This window comes from Carcharhinus amblyrhynchos, chromosome 12 (genome assembly GCF_965287045.1).
Source record: "Carcharhinus amblyrhynchos chromosome 12, sCarAmb.v2.hapA, whole genome shotgun sequence".
Classification (NCBI taxonomy): domain Eukaryota; kingdom Metazoa; phylum Chordata; class Chondrichthyes; order Carcharhiniformes; family Carcharhinidae; genus Carcharhinus; species Carcharhinus amblyrhynchos.
Window position 1 is genome coordinate 65576540 of NC_137335.1, and position 15613 is coordinate 65592152.

Here is a 15613-nt window from a genome sequence, read left to right on the forward strand (position 1 = left end):
GGGGCTGGGAGGATGAGACCCTGAAAAAGCATGGGCAGGGGAGGATGGAGAGGGCAAAATTAATGGAGTGGCTGTCCAGGAATCTTAAGTGTAAAGGTCTGACAGCAATGAGACAGGATGATGCTGCCCGAGTATGAATAGTGCCTCTTAGTTTTGCCTATCCCTGATTCAGAAAGTAATTGTGTCCCCTAACATTTCTGAGACTCGTGATGTCAAACTAATTGGCCATCAAGAATAAACCTTAAACAATGTCAGCTGCCCACATTCTCAAGGTCAAGGAGAAGGCTGATAACTCATTGTTCAAGGATAAATACTTGGGTACTCGGGATGGAGAGAAGCTGTACCTGCATAACTACTGGATTCCAGTGTCTGCCATTGCACATCTATTAGCCATCAAGGTGGACACAAATGTCCAACAGAACTTGCCTCTGTGGATAGGCAACCAATGAAACCTCCTGTCAGAACCCCTAGTGAAATAGAGATTAAGGGAGGAGCAACCAGATAGCAGTCCCAAAGTGACTTTGAAGGGGCGAGGACATTGACTGGGATTGCTGAAGAAATGGAGATGGAAAGGTACCTCAGATGTGAGTAAGTGCTAGTTGCTGGATAAGGTGTAGGATTTATGGGTGGACAGTGGGTGAGGGGAGGCTCCAAATTTAAGCTGCTGGAACACCAACCTAACTGTTTCTCTCTATCATCCCTTGCAGCTTAACAATGGAGATCAGTATGGAGCCAGTAGAGCTTGCAATGCAACTGATTACAGCCCTGAAGGAGCACAGACTCCATCAGCAATAAGTGGCAGGCAGCACCCAGGAAACACCCAGTGCCAAGACACCAGGTAGCTGCAGGACAGGCTCAAAGGCCAAGGGGCAGCACCAGCCAAACGGGGTTACAAAGGCACAAAAGGAGACTGAGGATTTACAGGACCTAAGTAATCTTCACGGAGCTGTCAGACAACATGTGGCACTGGAGACTCTGCCTCACCACTGAGACAGTACAGTACCTGTGCCACATAATGTCCAAATTTGTGCCAGATGCAGGCAGAGGGCACCCCCTCCCAGTGGCCATGAAGATAACAACAGCCCTCAACTTCTACACAGTGGGTTTGTTCCAGGGCTCCACGGGTTACTTGTGGAATTTCATAGTCATCCACCCACAAATGCATCCCTGACGCGACAGATGTGAGGACATCAGACTTCATTCATTTCGACCTGGACCAGGCCCAGCAGAACGAGAGAGTTGGTGGATTTTCTCCATTGCTTGTCTGCCACAGGTGTAGGGGGTGATTGACAGCACTCATGTCACTCTACGTGTCCCTGGCATCAGGGAGCCCTGTTCATCAAAAGGAAGGTGTTCCACTCCCTTAATGTCCAGCTGGTGTGTGATCACCAGATGAAGTTCATGCATGTGTGTGCATGATTTTCAGGGAGAATGCATGATAGCTTCATCCTTGGGCATCCCTGGCTGCAGGGTTGGCTTGTTGGGGACAAAGGATACCTGCTGAGGTCTCGGTTTAATTCCTTCTCCAGTGATCTACTTATGCTCTCTGGAAAGGCACTACTGTCACTTTTGTTGAGGTGAAAGTCATTCCTTTTGCACAACCTTTCCTCATTCAAGAACTTGTTCCCAAGTATATGGACTCTTCATCCTTGAAGCCATAGGTTGATCTTCCTAATCTTCCAGTCCCTAATCTGCTTAGTGTACAGAATAGAAATGAATCCAGACATCACTACCCTGACGTCTTCTTTTTCAATGTCACCTAACATTTAAAACTCCCTCTGTAAGATTTTTAAAGTCTATTTCTATATCACTGGTTCCAATATTGACAATGACTTTGGGTAGCTGACCCTTACTTTCCTCTTTTCCATGATTTTTTTTCTCTCTCCCTCTTCTCACTGTCTTTTCCTTTCTCTGCTTCCTGTCTTTATGGTGCCTTCTACCTTCTCTGTCTGTCTCTCGCACTTAAAAAAAGGCATATTAATGGTGAACATCATGACAGAAAGGATGAGAAAAAGAATTGGAAACCAACATCAATATCGCTCTTTGAATTAAGATCAGCGTGGGTAAGTGATGAAATTGCATATTTATTTTACTAGAAGCAACAATTGAGAATGTGAGAACTGCCCAAATGTAGATGGACAATAAACTGGAAAAGAAAAAGAATTAGAAAGTACTAGATGAGCAGCCAGTAAGTTAAATGGAAATATTTTTCATGGAAATGCAATGTAAGGTCAACTGGGATATATAAAATGAAACAGTTTTAATGTAAAGGATCATTAATGGCCACATTTTCTTATTTCCATTTTAATTTTGTTATATAATGATAATTGCACTTTAACGATATGAATAAAGGATAAAAGAATTTCTTAATCAATTCTCACCGTTTAAAAAACATTTGTATCCCTCTTTCCCAGTTGAAATTGTTGAAGATGGACATGGATCACATTGGAAAAGCTGTGGATTAATTTGGTTTGTGCATTTCAGCTCTGGGAAACAAGGTTGCCCTTTACAGTGATCTTGATAATCTGAGCAGAACTCTCCGGAAAACAGTTCTGAGCATAAACAGCCTACAACCTATAGTGAGAGAAGAACAATGCTGGGCATCAAAATTCTTGTCATATAAGCACTGGGCACTAGCCTCACAATTCACCACTGCCCCTCATTTACTGACCAACCAGCTGTGTTGACACAACTCAGGTATTTATTCATAGCTTCATTTCATCCTCACATACTTAGCACTTGGAGCATCTCACGCTTGCATGCATTACCAGCTGTTCAACCAGGACAGCCATACCCTTTCACCAGCCATGCTGCAGTCACTGATGTAGCATAGAACTGGCAAATGCATGCAGAAGATAAACACTAAGGAAATGCACAAGAGTGATTAGTTTACGTTCAGAATATGGAATGTGGAATGCTTTCATTTATACATTTAGTTTGGAATATTTATTTTATGATGGGTTTTAGTTTTGTATTCTGGCCAAGTAGATACTCTGATGGTCAGTCACAAAGGGAATGTAAGGTGTTGGATTGTTGTTGGATAGGAGATTGGCATTCATTGGCATCACACTTGAATTAGTTCTTCACTGACAGCTAGACAGGAAGGCTCTGTAAAGGTTACCCTCTCCTTCTTTCTCGTCCTCATCCTGTTTCTCAAGCTCCTGCTTTTTAGCTTTCTGTTTTATAGCTGGTGGCAAGGTCTGTACCCTCATCATGTGGAGTACGCAGCAGACAACCACAAATCTTGATGTGTATTTGCCAAGTACTGCAGGGCTTTCTCACAGCAGTCTGGGCAATGGAATTGCTGTTTCAGCAGGCCAATGGTCTAGTCATTTGGCAGCATAGTTATCACAACATGTACATTGTGCAGTTGTACATGAACAATGTCATCAGCATGTTCAGTAGATATCCTTGGATTTGTATTCATGGCTTAATTGCAGATGCCGCAGAATGAAGGCATCATGATTGATACCATAATATCAAGCACCATTCTCTGCCTATGGTTGCACATCAGCTATCACCGAGGGAATGGAATCCCTTTGGATTCCAGTATATGGCAGAATTGACCCTTGCAAAGCTTTGTGCCTGCAATCAATGGCACAGTGCAGCATCAGATAGCCTGTGAGCCCAGCAAAGCAACATGCTGACTCTGCCTGCTTGTCTCTGGCAAGAGAGGATTAAACGTAGTCAGCTGTCTTTGAAAAGTGAGCAACAGTGAACAGCAAACTATTTTCTGGTGTCTGCAGAGTTACTAACCTGGAATTTCCCCTGTAAGTAGGTCTGTATGATGGAATTGTAATCACATTCGCCACCGTCCATACAGTTACACATCAGGACAGTAGGATTCAGAAATGATCCGCGTAAATCATCATTGACTTGAATGGTTAGTTGAACTGGCTTGATACTTTGTGGTGTCCAGGTCAGAAGACCTGTGGCTGTATTGTTAGAAGAAACATCATACATACAAAAGTAAGTAATAAACATAGAAATATGAACATATGAATTTGGAAGAGGAGTGGGCCACTCGGCCCCTCAATCCTGCTCTGCCATTTAATAAGATCATGACTGCTTTGATTGTCAGCTCCAGATTCTACCTATCTCCATGATCAAGAATCTATTTACCTCTGCCTTAAAAATATTCAATCACCCAGCCTCCACTGCTCTCTGGGGAAGACGCACGACCTTCTGAAAGAAAACATTTCTCCTCATATCTACCTTAAATGGGAGACATCTCATTTTAAGCTATCTCCCTTATTTCTAGTTTCTCTCACAAGGGGAAACCACCCTGTCAAGTCCTCCCTGGATTTGATTTGATTTATTATTGTCATATGTATTGGGATGAAGTGAAAAGTATTGTTTCTTGTGAGCTATATAGACAAACATTCATAGAGTACATAGGGGAGAAGGAAAGGACAGGGTGCAGAATATAGTGTTGCTGTTACAGGTAGGGTGAAGAGAAAGATCAGCTTAATATCTGATAGGACCATTCAAAAGTCTGATGGCAGCAGGGAAGAAGCTGTTCTTGAGTTGATTAGTACATGCTTTCAGACTTTTGTATCTTTTTCCCAATGGAATAAGTGGAAGAGAGTATGTCCGGCGTGCATGGGGCCTTGCTTATGCTCTCACATGTTTTAACAAGATTATGTCTCATTCTTCTACACTACAGTGGATACAGGCCCAACTTGTCTAACCTTTCCACATAAGATAATCCTTCTACCCCTGATATCAGTCAAGTAAACCTTCCCTGAACTGCTTCTAACACATTTATATCCTTTCTTAAGTAAGGAGATCAAAATTTTATATAGTACTCCTGATGTTGTCTCACCAACACACCCCATACAGCTGCAGCAAAATATCCCTACTGTTATATTCTATTCCCCTTGCAATAAATGAACACAAATTTGCCTTCCTAATCTCTTGTTGCATTGCATGCTCGATTTTCCTCATTTGTGAAGAGCACCTAGATCCCTCTGTACCTCAGAGTTCTGCAGCCTCTAACCATTTAAATAACATACTACTTTTCTATTCTTCCTGCCAAAAGGGACATGTTTATATTTTCCCACATTATACTCTGCTTAGGGTAAAGAAGATTAGAGAGTTAAATGTGTGATTTAAAGATAGGTGTTGGAAAAATGGATTTTGATTTATGGGGCACTGGCATCAGTACTGGGAAAAGCAGGAACTTTACACCACTGGAATGGCCTTCATCTAAACAGGGCTGGGTCCAGTGTTCTGGCAAGTCTTATAACAAGGGCAGTAGAGATGGCTTTAAGCTAAGTAGTGGGGGTGAGGAATCATGTGAAGAAAGATGTAATAAATTAAGGAGAGGAAAGGGAAAGAGAGCAAGGTCACATTCTGGGAAATGATAATCAGAGTGTTGCAGGAAGGGATAGAACATAAAACACCAGCAGATAAGACTACAGGTTGTGGAAGTAGGGACTGCCAAGCTGGATATATCATGCTGAGGTTCTCAAATGAGTCAGCACCAGAGGATGAAGGACAGTGCCTAAAAGGGGTAATTTGGTCATAAGGGCCACACAAAACAGCAAGCTGTGGAGGATAGGGAGAAGTACAGCCAGGCAGAAAAGGTGCAGTAAGGGCAAATTATTGCTACATGGGAGTTATTACATCACGCAAAACGTGACGTCAATGCAATTGTCTTGTAATGAAGTTGTGGTTGGAATACTAACTCTGTTTCTCTCTCCACAGATGCTGCTAGACCAGCTGAGTTTATCCAGCATTTTCTGTCGTTATTTCATATTTCCAGTATCTGCAGTATTTTGTTTTGATTTGGGGATAGTACGATTCATGAGAAAATCATTACTCCAGAGGCAAATACAGAAGGAATGGGAATTGTTGATCAGCTGACAGAGTTGGAGCGGGCAGTAATGAGTGGGATAGGAAGAAGGATGAAAACATCAATACTGGGTGTACCACTTTGAGTGGCAGGGGTGGGGAGAGGAAAATGGGGAAATTATGTTTGCTGCTCATAAGAAGGCAGTGGTGGGAGGGTATCTCAATGGTCTCTTCAGAGAATGCCAGGAGATGGATAGAGATTAACAATGGAGTTATCCAAGGAAGATTGAAACCAGAGTGAGTAGCTGAAAATGGGAAGGCAGGAATAGTGATGAGTTGGGGTAAGCAGCTAATTACTCAAGAGCTAATACTCAACTGAAGACAGGAAGCAAATAAAAGCCAACAGAAAAAAAGGGGGATGGAAGTTAGGAGTTCCATATTGAAACAATGATAGGATTCTCAGTCACTCAGATTTTCATGAATAATTACATACCTGAGCTTATTGTTGCACCTTCAGGAATAGGTGGTACAAGTGCAAAGTTGACTTTATCATTGTTGAGGTCTTTAGCTGTAAACTGAACCTTTGTTGTAGTATTAACTTTAACCTGGATAAACAAAGGGCCAATAAATGTTGGAGGCATGTTTCCTAAATGTAACAAACATAAATGGAATTAATGAAACACAATATCAATGCAAAAGAACCGTGTTACATCAAGCATTCAACCTTTATCATAGTTATCTACAGACCCACAAGTGTAGGCAGGAACAAAAGCAAAGTTGAGTAAAATTGTTCCTTTTGATACAATTTGCACCACTTCTAGCCAAGATGTGGTGATGTGGGTGTCAGACTGGGGTGGATAAGATGAGAGGTCACATGACAACAGGTTATAGTCCAACAGGTTTATTTGAGATCACAAGTTTTCAGAGCGCTCCTCCACAACTTGCTCACTCTACACATTGGACAGTTTAAAAAAAGTATTGATTTAATACTGTGCAAATTGAACAAAACTATTAGCAAATCCTTTTTGAATAAGAAAAAACTGCATGCAATGAAACAAGCTTCATTTAATCCATAAAGTCACGTTACAAAATCCTTTCAACATTTCACTACTTGTTTATTCAATTTTAATTGCTAAATACTGGACAATAAACCATTCCAAGTTGGCCTTTATTTATATTACTATGTTGCATAAATGAAAAGGGCTTTTACTGTCTAAAGATACTGCCTTCTGTTAATATTTTTGACAGTAAGGTTGTATCTTGTTTTAAAACAGAAAAAAAAGGGAGAAGCAGGATGCTACATCCGATTTACAATTGGTCACCACTTGGGGAAAGCACACCACATTCTGATCATCAAGGCATGGAACCTTTATTCTAATCGTTCCAATGTAGTACTTCTGTGTTAACACTTTAGTCCTCACTATCCCCTATAATTTCAGATGAAGCATCTGATATCATACATCAGTCTCTGGTACTGAAAAATATAGGCCAATAAGATGCCCTGACTGAATCAGCTGGACTTAATCAAGATTGCAGCTGGAGACATTACACCGGCTCTAAATCTCTGATTGTGAAGAAGGAAAAAATCCAACAAGGCCCAATTTTAGTCAATAGCTTTTCATGAAAGTATAGATAAGTACATTTTGTTTGAAGAATGTTTAAATCTGATGCCAGCCCTTTCCTGAAAGATCAAGTAGTCTGCAATACTTAAAGAAGGTACTTTAGTGAGGTACTAAAGGCTAGATTCAATTATGTCCATAAAACTATTATTCCCATATGTCATAATTTTCTGGGGAGGAAGCAAGACAAGAGAAGGAAAGATGGAATACAGTAGAGCAAAGGCAAAAAACACTGGCTGTCCACTAACACCTTCATCAGAGAAACTTCAGAGTCTGCATTAATAGTTCTCAGATTACAAATAGTATTGAAGTTGCTTTATTCATAGAGTCATAGAATCATAGAGGTTCACAGCATGGAAACAGACCCCTCGGTTCAACTTGTCCGTGCCGCTCTTTTTTTCAGCCCCTAAGCTAGTCCCAGTTGCCCACATTTAGCCCATATCCCTCTATACCCATCTTACCTATGCAACTGTATAAACGCTTCTTAAAAGACAAAATTGTACCTGGCTCTATTACTACCTCTGGCAGCTTGTTCCAGCCACTCACCACCCTCTGTGTGAAAAAAATTACTTCTCTGGACCCTTTTGTATCTCTCCCCTAAAACCTATGTCCTCTAGTTTTAGACTCCCCTATCTTTGGTAAAAGATATTGACTTTCTAGCTGAATATTCCACTTTACTGTGGGTTTTCCAGTGAAAACAAGTGTAACTGTGGCATTTTAAAATATCAAAATATATTTAAGAACAGCCAAAATTGTATCTTTATTTTCTGTTTCCATCATGTGCTCTGCATGTGATCTACATTGACCCTTAAGACGTCATACCATCACTTTTAAAGATTTTCTAAAAATTAAAATCAGCTTGTAAAGTTAATCATGCCCATACTTCCTTTTGTAAAATGTCTCACTAGTTTCATCCACTTATCCAATATACACCTATCTAGAAAAGATATTACTAACCAAAAATCACTGTGGATTTCTCATACTTCATATAGTAGTCCTTAGTTTGCAATCCCACTTCTGTGTCATTAGTGACTAGGATATCATGAATACATGCAGTATTGCCAGTACAGGTTCTGTTGATATCATTTAGCCTTTTATCATCTGCTGATGCAAGGAGTGCTGATGTGAAGATTGGCCTAAATGTTTTCCATTCTTCCACTGGCTGATGTGAAAGAAAAAGACTTTCTGGAGGTGGCACCAACCCTAAAAAATACAATGCCAGGAAACAGGAGTTAAAGTATTCTGTCCTCCATTAACACATGAAGCTTTGTTGTTTCTATTCATCTTTAATTATCATAATACATTTCTCCAATGTGTATCCTCACTATGTTGAAATTAAGACACTTATTGTATGTTGTGTCAGAGAGTTTCCTGAAATTCAGATGGATAATTGTGGACTCAGAGTGATGGCGTAAAATGGGTGCAATGGCAGCTCTCCTGATTTTCATTTCCTTTGATTTATGTGATAATTAGCTCCTACATGGACCACAGCTATAGGCTACTGTCTGCCCTAACCAAATGTCTACCTACTAGGGAGGGTAATGTACCAGTATTGACTCTTAATGACTATCTATCCTTTTAATATTCAAATCTCTTTCTGCAACCACTTGTCAATTGATCACTTTCTTTTTTGTTCCCATTTACTCTCTGATACTGTAGTCTTATTCATGGCCAACTTCCCCGATATGCCTCGTCACAGACACTCAGCTCTGAATAGCAATAGGAATGTTTCAGGTGCTCAATGATTTTCTGCTTCTTCAATTCCCTTCCTAGCAAAAAAGATGAGTTAAATAAACAGACCCTGGACAATCTGTAAGTAATACCTTCTTCTGTTGAATGGTATAATGGCAAACAACAATCAATATAACTGACATCAGGGAAATTCAGTCCAATGTCGAATTGCTAGTGTAACATTTTTCCTTTCTTTGGAAGTCCTCCCCTGCTTGCAAAACCTCCTTTTTTACGTTTGCTACCAAATGTCATATTTTATTCTCTATTCATGTCCAAATCATCTATACACTGAGAATAATGAAGGGAAGCAAATGTCTAAAGGATGCACTAGCTTGATGTCCTAAAAATTCACTTTCTCTACCTTAAGAAAGGAACAAAGTGACCATCTGTTGGGACTAGAAAAGTAGGTTAGGAATTTTTTTTTAGGGATTAACACTTCCTCACCGGATTCCTCAAACCTTTATTGCTGCAGAACACATCAGATTGTCTCTAGCATCCACTTTCAGTCTTTGTTTCAGTAGGCTTTCCCTGGTAACTTACTCAATAACTCTATTAAATAATATATTGTCCACAAAACAGTCACTGCACTTTAAACTCAATGAATGACTTTGAGACATTTTTGCAAGCTGAAGTGCCACATAAGCACAAATTATAATGGTGACAATTCCCCCAAATTGGGACTAAGTGCCCACACCTTGAGGGTTTTCCATTGGTGTTAGCAGCATCTTTCAGGTGGGATTTTATTTATTGGGACATGCGGGGCCTCGAAGAGGTAGGGCCATTTGGTGGTCATTTGCCCCTCTGCTGATGCCAGGCTGCAGAAGAAGGCTGTCTCAAGGGTCTTTGGAGTTAGTGGGTTTGAGCCAGTGGCAGGGGATTGACCTCACCACTCTCCACTGGGAAGGGGGTGTTGTGGTTGGACTTCCCCTCCTAGCCATGGAGATCACGCTGGTATGGAGATTTCAGGCAGCCCTGTGACCAATATCTGCATTCCTGCCTGTCAGCTGTGAGAACTATGAAGTAGCCAGCAGCTGGGGATGGGGGAGGGGTTGGGGTGGTGGGGTGGCGGGGGGAGGTGGGGGCGGGAGTTAGTGCAAGAGGTAGTGGTGGGCAGAGGTTGGGTCCAGTCTGCCCAGCTGTACACTCAGCTCCACTGTTCACATACAGGTTTGATTGGTTGAGATATGTTGCCCCTGCCTCTCAATATGATGCTTTTCCTTCAGGGGAGATGAAGAGACATGTGGGACGCTGAGCCAGTTTAAAATAAGGTAAGATCAAATGTTGTAACTGACTACATAGACCTACAGGATTGTTGAAATTTATATATTTCCTCTTCAGTTGGAAGACTGCCACCCCGGAACTTCAGATAATCCCCATTTGGATACAAAAATTCATCTGCTGTTGTACTGCTCCACAAGCCAAGAAGACCAAGCGTCCTGTTGTAGAAAACATGTGGCAAATAGACTGTTGCCTGGAGGAAGCCATCTATGCCTAACTCCACTGTAACTTGTAGTCCAGAAAAATATACTGCGGAGCATCTGGTCCTCTTTTCACATACGAGCGCCAACTGATTCTGACTGAAATGATACACCTCTGTGAAGAGAAACAACAGAGAAATGGAAAGGTACAATTATTTACTGAAATTCCTTTGAATTGGTGTCAACATTAGTTATCAGAAGCTGATTAAAATGGCAAGTGACCGAATCTTAGAATCAGTGTTATTTAAACAGAGAAGTAAATTGGAACACATTTCACAAAATACATATTGTTACAATGACTAAATATTAAGTGATTAACTCACAGCTATTAATGCAACAGGTTAATTTATTTGACATATACATTTCAGAAAACAATTCAGAATTGAGTTATTTGTGTGCGTGTGAGATTTACAGATCAACTTCACAGTAGAGTCAATGCTCTCATTCCCACTCCCTTTGTTTTGCGTTCCATGACATCTTTGCCATTTAATCTTTCCTGCCCTCTAACTTATTTCTGGCCTTCTTTCTATTTTTCTTCATCTGCCCCTCTTTTCAACATAAAACCCATCACATTTCCACCCCTCGCCATTTCTGAAGATGAGGCATAATGGATTTAAAATGTTAACCCTGCTTCTCTCTCCACAGCTGTCGCCAAAATTGCTTTTCCTGCAATATTTGATCTTATTTCGGATCTCCAGCATCCGCAGTGTTTTGTTTTAATTTTTGTGTTTAATTCATTGCCACTTCACTTCCAGAAATGCCTACCTTGAAGAAATTCTGCTCCTCGCTTCAATGGGATTTCTGTTTCTCTCTTGTTCACCTTCATTGCATTCCCTCTCCTCCTGGTGTTTTGTGGCATTTATCAAAACTCACTTTCACATCCACATTTCCTTCCTCAGTGACTGTTGTCTGCCCTGACTTACCCCACATAGCTTCCAACTGAATTTACATCCTTTATATTTCAAATTCATATAGAGTTACATATATCTCCAAGACATACCACATCCCTCAGACTAGCCACATTCTGAGATCCACAGAGTGCTATGTGCCACTACATGTACACACTCAACCCAGCACTGACTCATCTTATCTCAAAATTCTCTTTCTCCTCAGTTCCATTTCACTCTTCGAATTAGCCGGTACCTTAACGTTTTCTCTTCTTTTCAGGTGTTAAGGATTTATCTGAATGCACGAAGCATTCTGAATAAAGTGGATGAGCTGGTGGCGCAGATCAGCACAAACGGATATGATCTGGTGGCCATTATGGAAATGTTGTTGCAGGGTGACAGGGACTGGGAGCTGAATGTCCAGGGTTATCAAGTGTTTAGGAAGGATAGACGGGAGGAAAAGGGGGGAGGGGTAGCTCTGCTGATTAAGGATAGTATCAGGGCGGTTGTAAGGGAAGATATAGGCTCCAAAGAGCAGAACGTGGAATCCTTGTGGATGGAGATAAGGAACAGCAAGGGGAGGAAGACATTGGTGGGTGTGGTCTATAGGCCCCCAAATAATAACATGGAGGTGGGGCGGGCTATAAACATGCAAATAAATGATGCGTGCAGAAATGGAATGGCGATAATTATGGGGGATTTCAATCTACATATTGATTGGTTGACCCATGTCGGACGCAGTGGGCTTGAGGAAGAGTTCTTGGAATGCTGCGGGGATAGTTTCCTTGAACAGTGTGTGATGGAACCAACAAGGGAGCGAGCTATCTTAGATCTGGTGTTGTGTAACAAGGCAGGTAGAATTAGGGACCTTGTTGTGAGGGATCCTCTTGGGAAGAGCGATCATTGTATGGTTGAGTTTTTGATGCAGATGGAGGATGAGAAAGTAGGGTCCCGGACCTGTGTCCTCTGTTTGAACAGAGGGGAGTACGATAGGATGAGAGAGGAATTGGCAAATGTAGATTGGGGGCGCAGATTGGTCGGTAGGACTGCTGAGGGACAGTGGAGGATCTTTAAGGAGATCTTTTTCGGTGCTCAGCAGAAATATATTCTAATGGTAAAGAAGGATCGTAGGAGAAGGGATAATCAGCCATAGTTAACGAAGGAGATAAAGGAGAGTATTAAATTAAAAGCTGATGCGTTTAGAGTGGCTAAGAGTAGTGGGCAAGTAGAAGATTGGGAGAGGTTTAAAAGTCAACAAAGATGGACGAAGAAGATGATAAAGAAAGGAAGGATAGACCATGAAGCTAAACTAGCACTAAATATAAAAAAGGATAGTAAGAGCTTTTATAAATATATAAAGAGGAGGAGGCTGGCTAGAGTGAATGTTGGACCCTTAGAGGATGACAGGGGGGATTTAGTGGTGGGGGATTAGGAAATGGCTGAGGCCTTAAATAAGTTTTTTGCCTCGGTCTTCACGGAGGAGGACGCAAATAGTTTGCCGGGTATTAAAGATAGGAGGATGGTAGGAGTTGAGGGTCTGAATGCGATCACAGTCACTAGAGAGGTAGTGCTTGATCGGCTAGCAGGACTGATGGTGGACAAGTCCCCAGGACTGGATGGAATGCATCCCAGGGTTCTGAAGGAAATGGCAGAGGTAATAGTAGATGCCTTAGTGATTATTTTCCAAACCTCGCTGGATTCCGGGGAAGTGCCAGAAGATTGGAAAATGGCTAATGTTACGCCGCTGTTTAAAAAGGGTAGCAGGCAAAAGGCAAGGAATTATAGGCCGGTTAGTTTAACGTCTGTTGTGGGAAAAATGCATCAAAGAAGAAATAGCGAGGCATCTTGAGAAAAATTGTTTGATAGAACAGACGCAGCATGGATTTGTTCAGGGGAAGTCATGTTTGACAAATTTATTAGAATTCTGTGAGGATGTGACTAGTGCGGAAGACGGAGGGGAACCGGTGGATGTGGTGTTTCTCGATTTTCAGAAGGCATTTGATAAGGTGCCGCACAAAAGGTTGCTTCAGAAGGCTAGGGGGCATGGAGTTGGGGGTAAGATGTTAGCGTGGATAGAGGATTGGCTGTCTAATAGGAGGCAGAGATTTGGTATCAATGGGTGCTATTCTGATTGGCAGTTTGGTGACTAGTGGAGTGCCCCAGGGATTGGTGCTGGGGCCTCAGCTATTTACCATTTATATAGATGATCTGGAGGAGGGGGCTGAGTGTAGGGTGTCGAAATTTGCTGATGACACAAAGATAAGTGAAAAAGCAAATTGTGCAGAGGGTGTGGAAAGTCTGCAGAGGGATCTAGATAGGCTAAGCGAGTAGGCGAGGACCTGGCAGATGGAGTATAATGTTAGCAAGTGTGAGGTTATCCACTTTGGCAGGAATAATAGTAGGAGGGACTACTATTTAAAGGGTGAAAAGCTGCAGCATGCTACGGTGCAGAGGGACCTGGGGGTCCTTGTGCATGAGTCGCAAAAACCCAGCCTGCAGGTGCAGCAGGTGATCAGGAAGGCGAATGGGATGCTGGCCTTTATAGCGAGGGGGATAGAATATAAAAGCAGGGAGGTCTTGCTGCGACTGTACAGGGCACTGGTGAGGCTGCAGCTGGAGTACTGCGTGCAGTTTTGGTTGCCGCACTTGCGCAAGGATATTTTGGCCTTGGAGGGAGTGCAGAGGAGGTTCACTAGGCTGATACCGGAGATGAGGGGGTTGAACTATGAAGAGAGGCTGAATAGACTGGGTTTGTACTCGTTGGAATTTAGAAAGATGAGGGGGGATCTTATAGAGACATATAAGATAATGAAGGAGATGGATAGGGTAGAGGTAGAGAGATTCTTCCCGCTCAGAAAAGACAGCAGGACTAGACAGCACAGCCTCAAGATAAGGGGGGGGCAGTTTAGAACGGAGTTGAGGAGGAACTTCTTCACTCAAAGGGTGGTGAATCTCTGGAATTCTCTGCCCATTGATGTGGTAGAGGCTACCTTGCTAAATATATTTAAGACATGGGTGGATAGGTTTTTGGTAGGCAAGAGAATTAAGGGTTATGGGGAGAAAGCGGGAAAGTGGAACTGAGCCACTTCAGATCAGCCATGATCTTATTGAATGGCGGGGCAGGCTCGAAGGGCTAGACGGCCTACTCCTGCTTCTATTTCTTATGTTCTTATGTTCTTAAAAGCCCAATACCTTACTGGTACTGACACCCCTCTGGTTTATTCCTCCCCTTCCCTTCCCTCTGACCCCATTCCTTCATCTAATCCCAGCCCTTGCCGTGTATCCAGTGTACCCTCTGACTTTCTCCCTTTGCATCATCACTTCAATGAATTTTGAGCCTGCCAGGATATTGAACTCTCCTACCATTGCCTTCTCTGCCATTCTCACTTCTTTGTGCAGGAGTCCTTCTTGCCACCCATCCCCTGCACCTTCTAACCCCACCCCCATCACCACATTCCTCCATGCAACAGACCTTTTCACCTGCCTCCAATATTCTCCCTCTGGTGGACATCTCCCACAGAACCCTTTTACTTGCTCTTGATCTTTTCACTGAGATGATTTCAATGATTGTATTGGTGCTGTTGCACGCTCATATCTAGAACTGCTTCCAATTCCTACCCTTCTCTCACCTTCACATGGTCCATCTCCAACATTTCTCTTCCCTTCTTGTGTATTGTTTCCCAAATTGATTTGTTAGGAAGTATGCAGTATTGTATTTTTTTAATATGATAGTACAGATTTGTTAAGATATGATGTTCACAATAACTAAATTCAAATAGAGATAAACATTTAATCCAAGTTTGACGATTTGCACCATAATGATAGATCTAATTTATTTGTTATGGCTCTCTGATCTCTTGCTCTACATGTGCATCGTATTAGCCAATGAACTACACAGAGGAGATCTCATGTGTTAGGAACCAGATCAGAAACTCCAAAGTATATTATAAAGTTAGCCTATATCCTAACTTTTTCTTTTGGTTTTGACATCAGGGTGAGCATAAGATATTTTGCTCCAGGTATGGTTCAATGGACCCACTGGGGAGTTTTCATCAAAATGATTTTATTTAAGAATATTTAAGAATAGTTCGAACATAACAAA

At 41.9% G+C, this 15613-nt stretch overlaps 1 protein-coding gene across 1 annotated transcript in view; it reads right to left on the reverse strand.

Moving 5' to 3' along the window:
* Positions 1 to 11554, reverse strand: part of LOC145350464 (mucin-like protein) — a 32877-nt gene extending 21323 nt beyond the window's left edge. The window contains exons 1-6 of the mRNA XM_080199664.1: positions 11548 to 11554; positions 10452 to 10739; positions 8373 to 8618; positions 6290 to 6442; positions 3757 to 3935; positions 2382 to 2574 (exon numbers count right to left, since the gene is read on the reverse strand). Of these exons, the coding sequence (XP_080055790.1) occupies positions 2382 to 2574; positions 3757 to 3935; positions 6290 to 6442; positions 8373 to 8618; positions 10452 to 10739; positions 11548 to 11554 (1066 nt within the window). The remainder of the gene's footprint in view (positions 1 to 2381; positions 2575 to 3756; positions 3936 to 6289; positions 6443 to 8372; positions 8619 to 10451; positions 10740 to 11547) is intronic.
* Positions 11555 to 15613: the final 4059 nt, after the last annotated feature.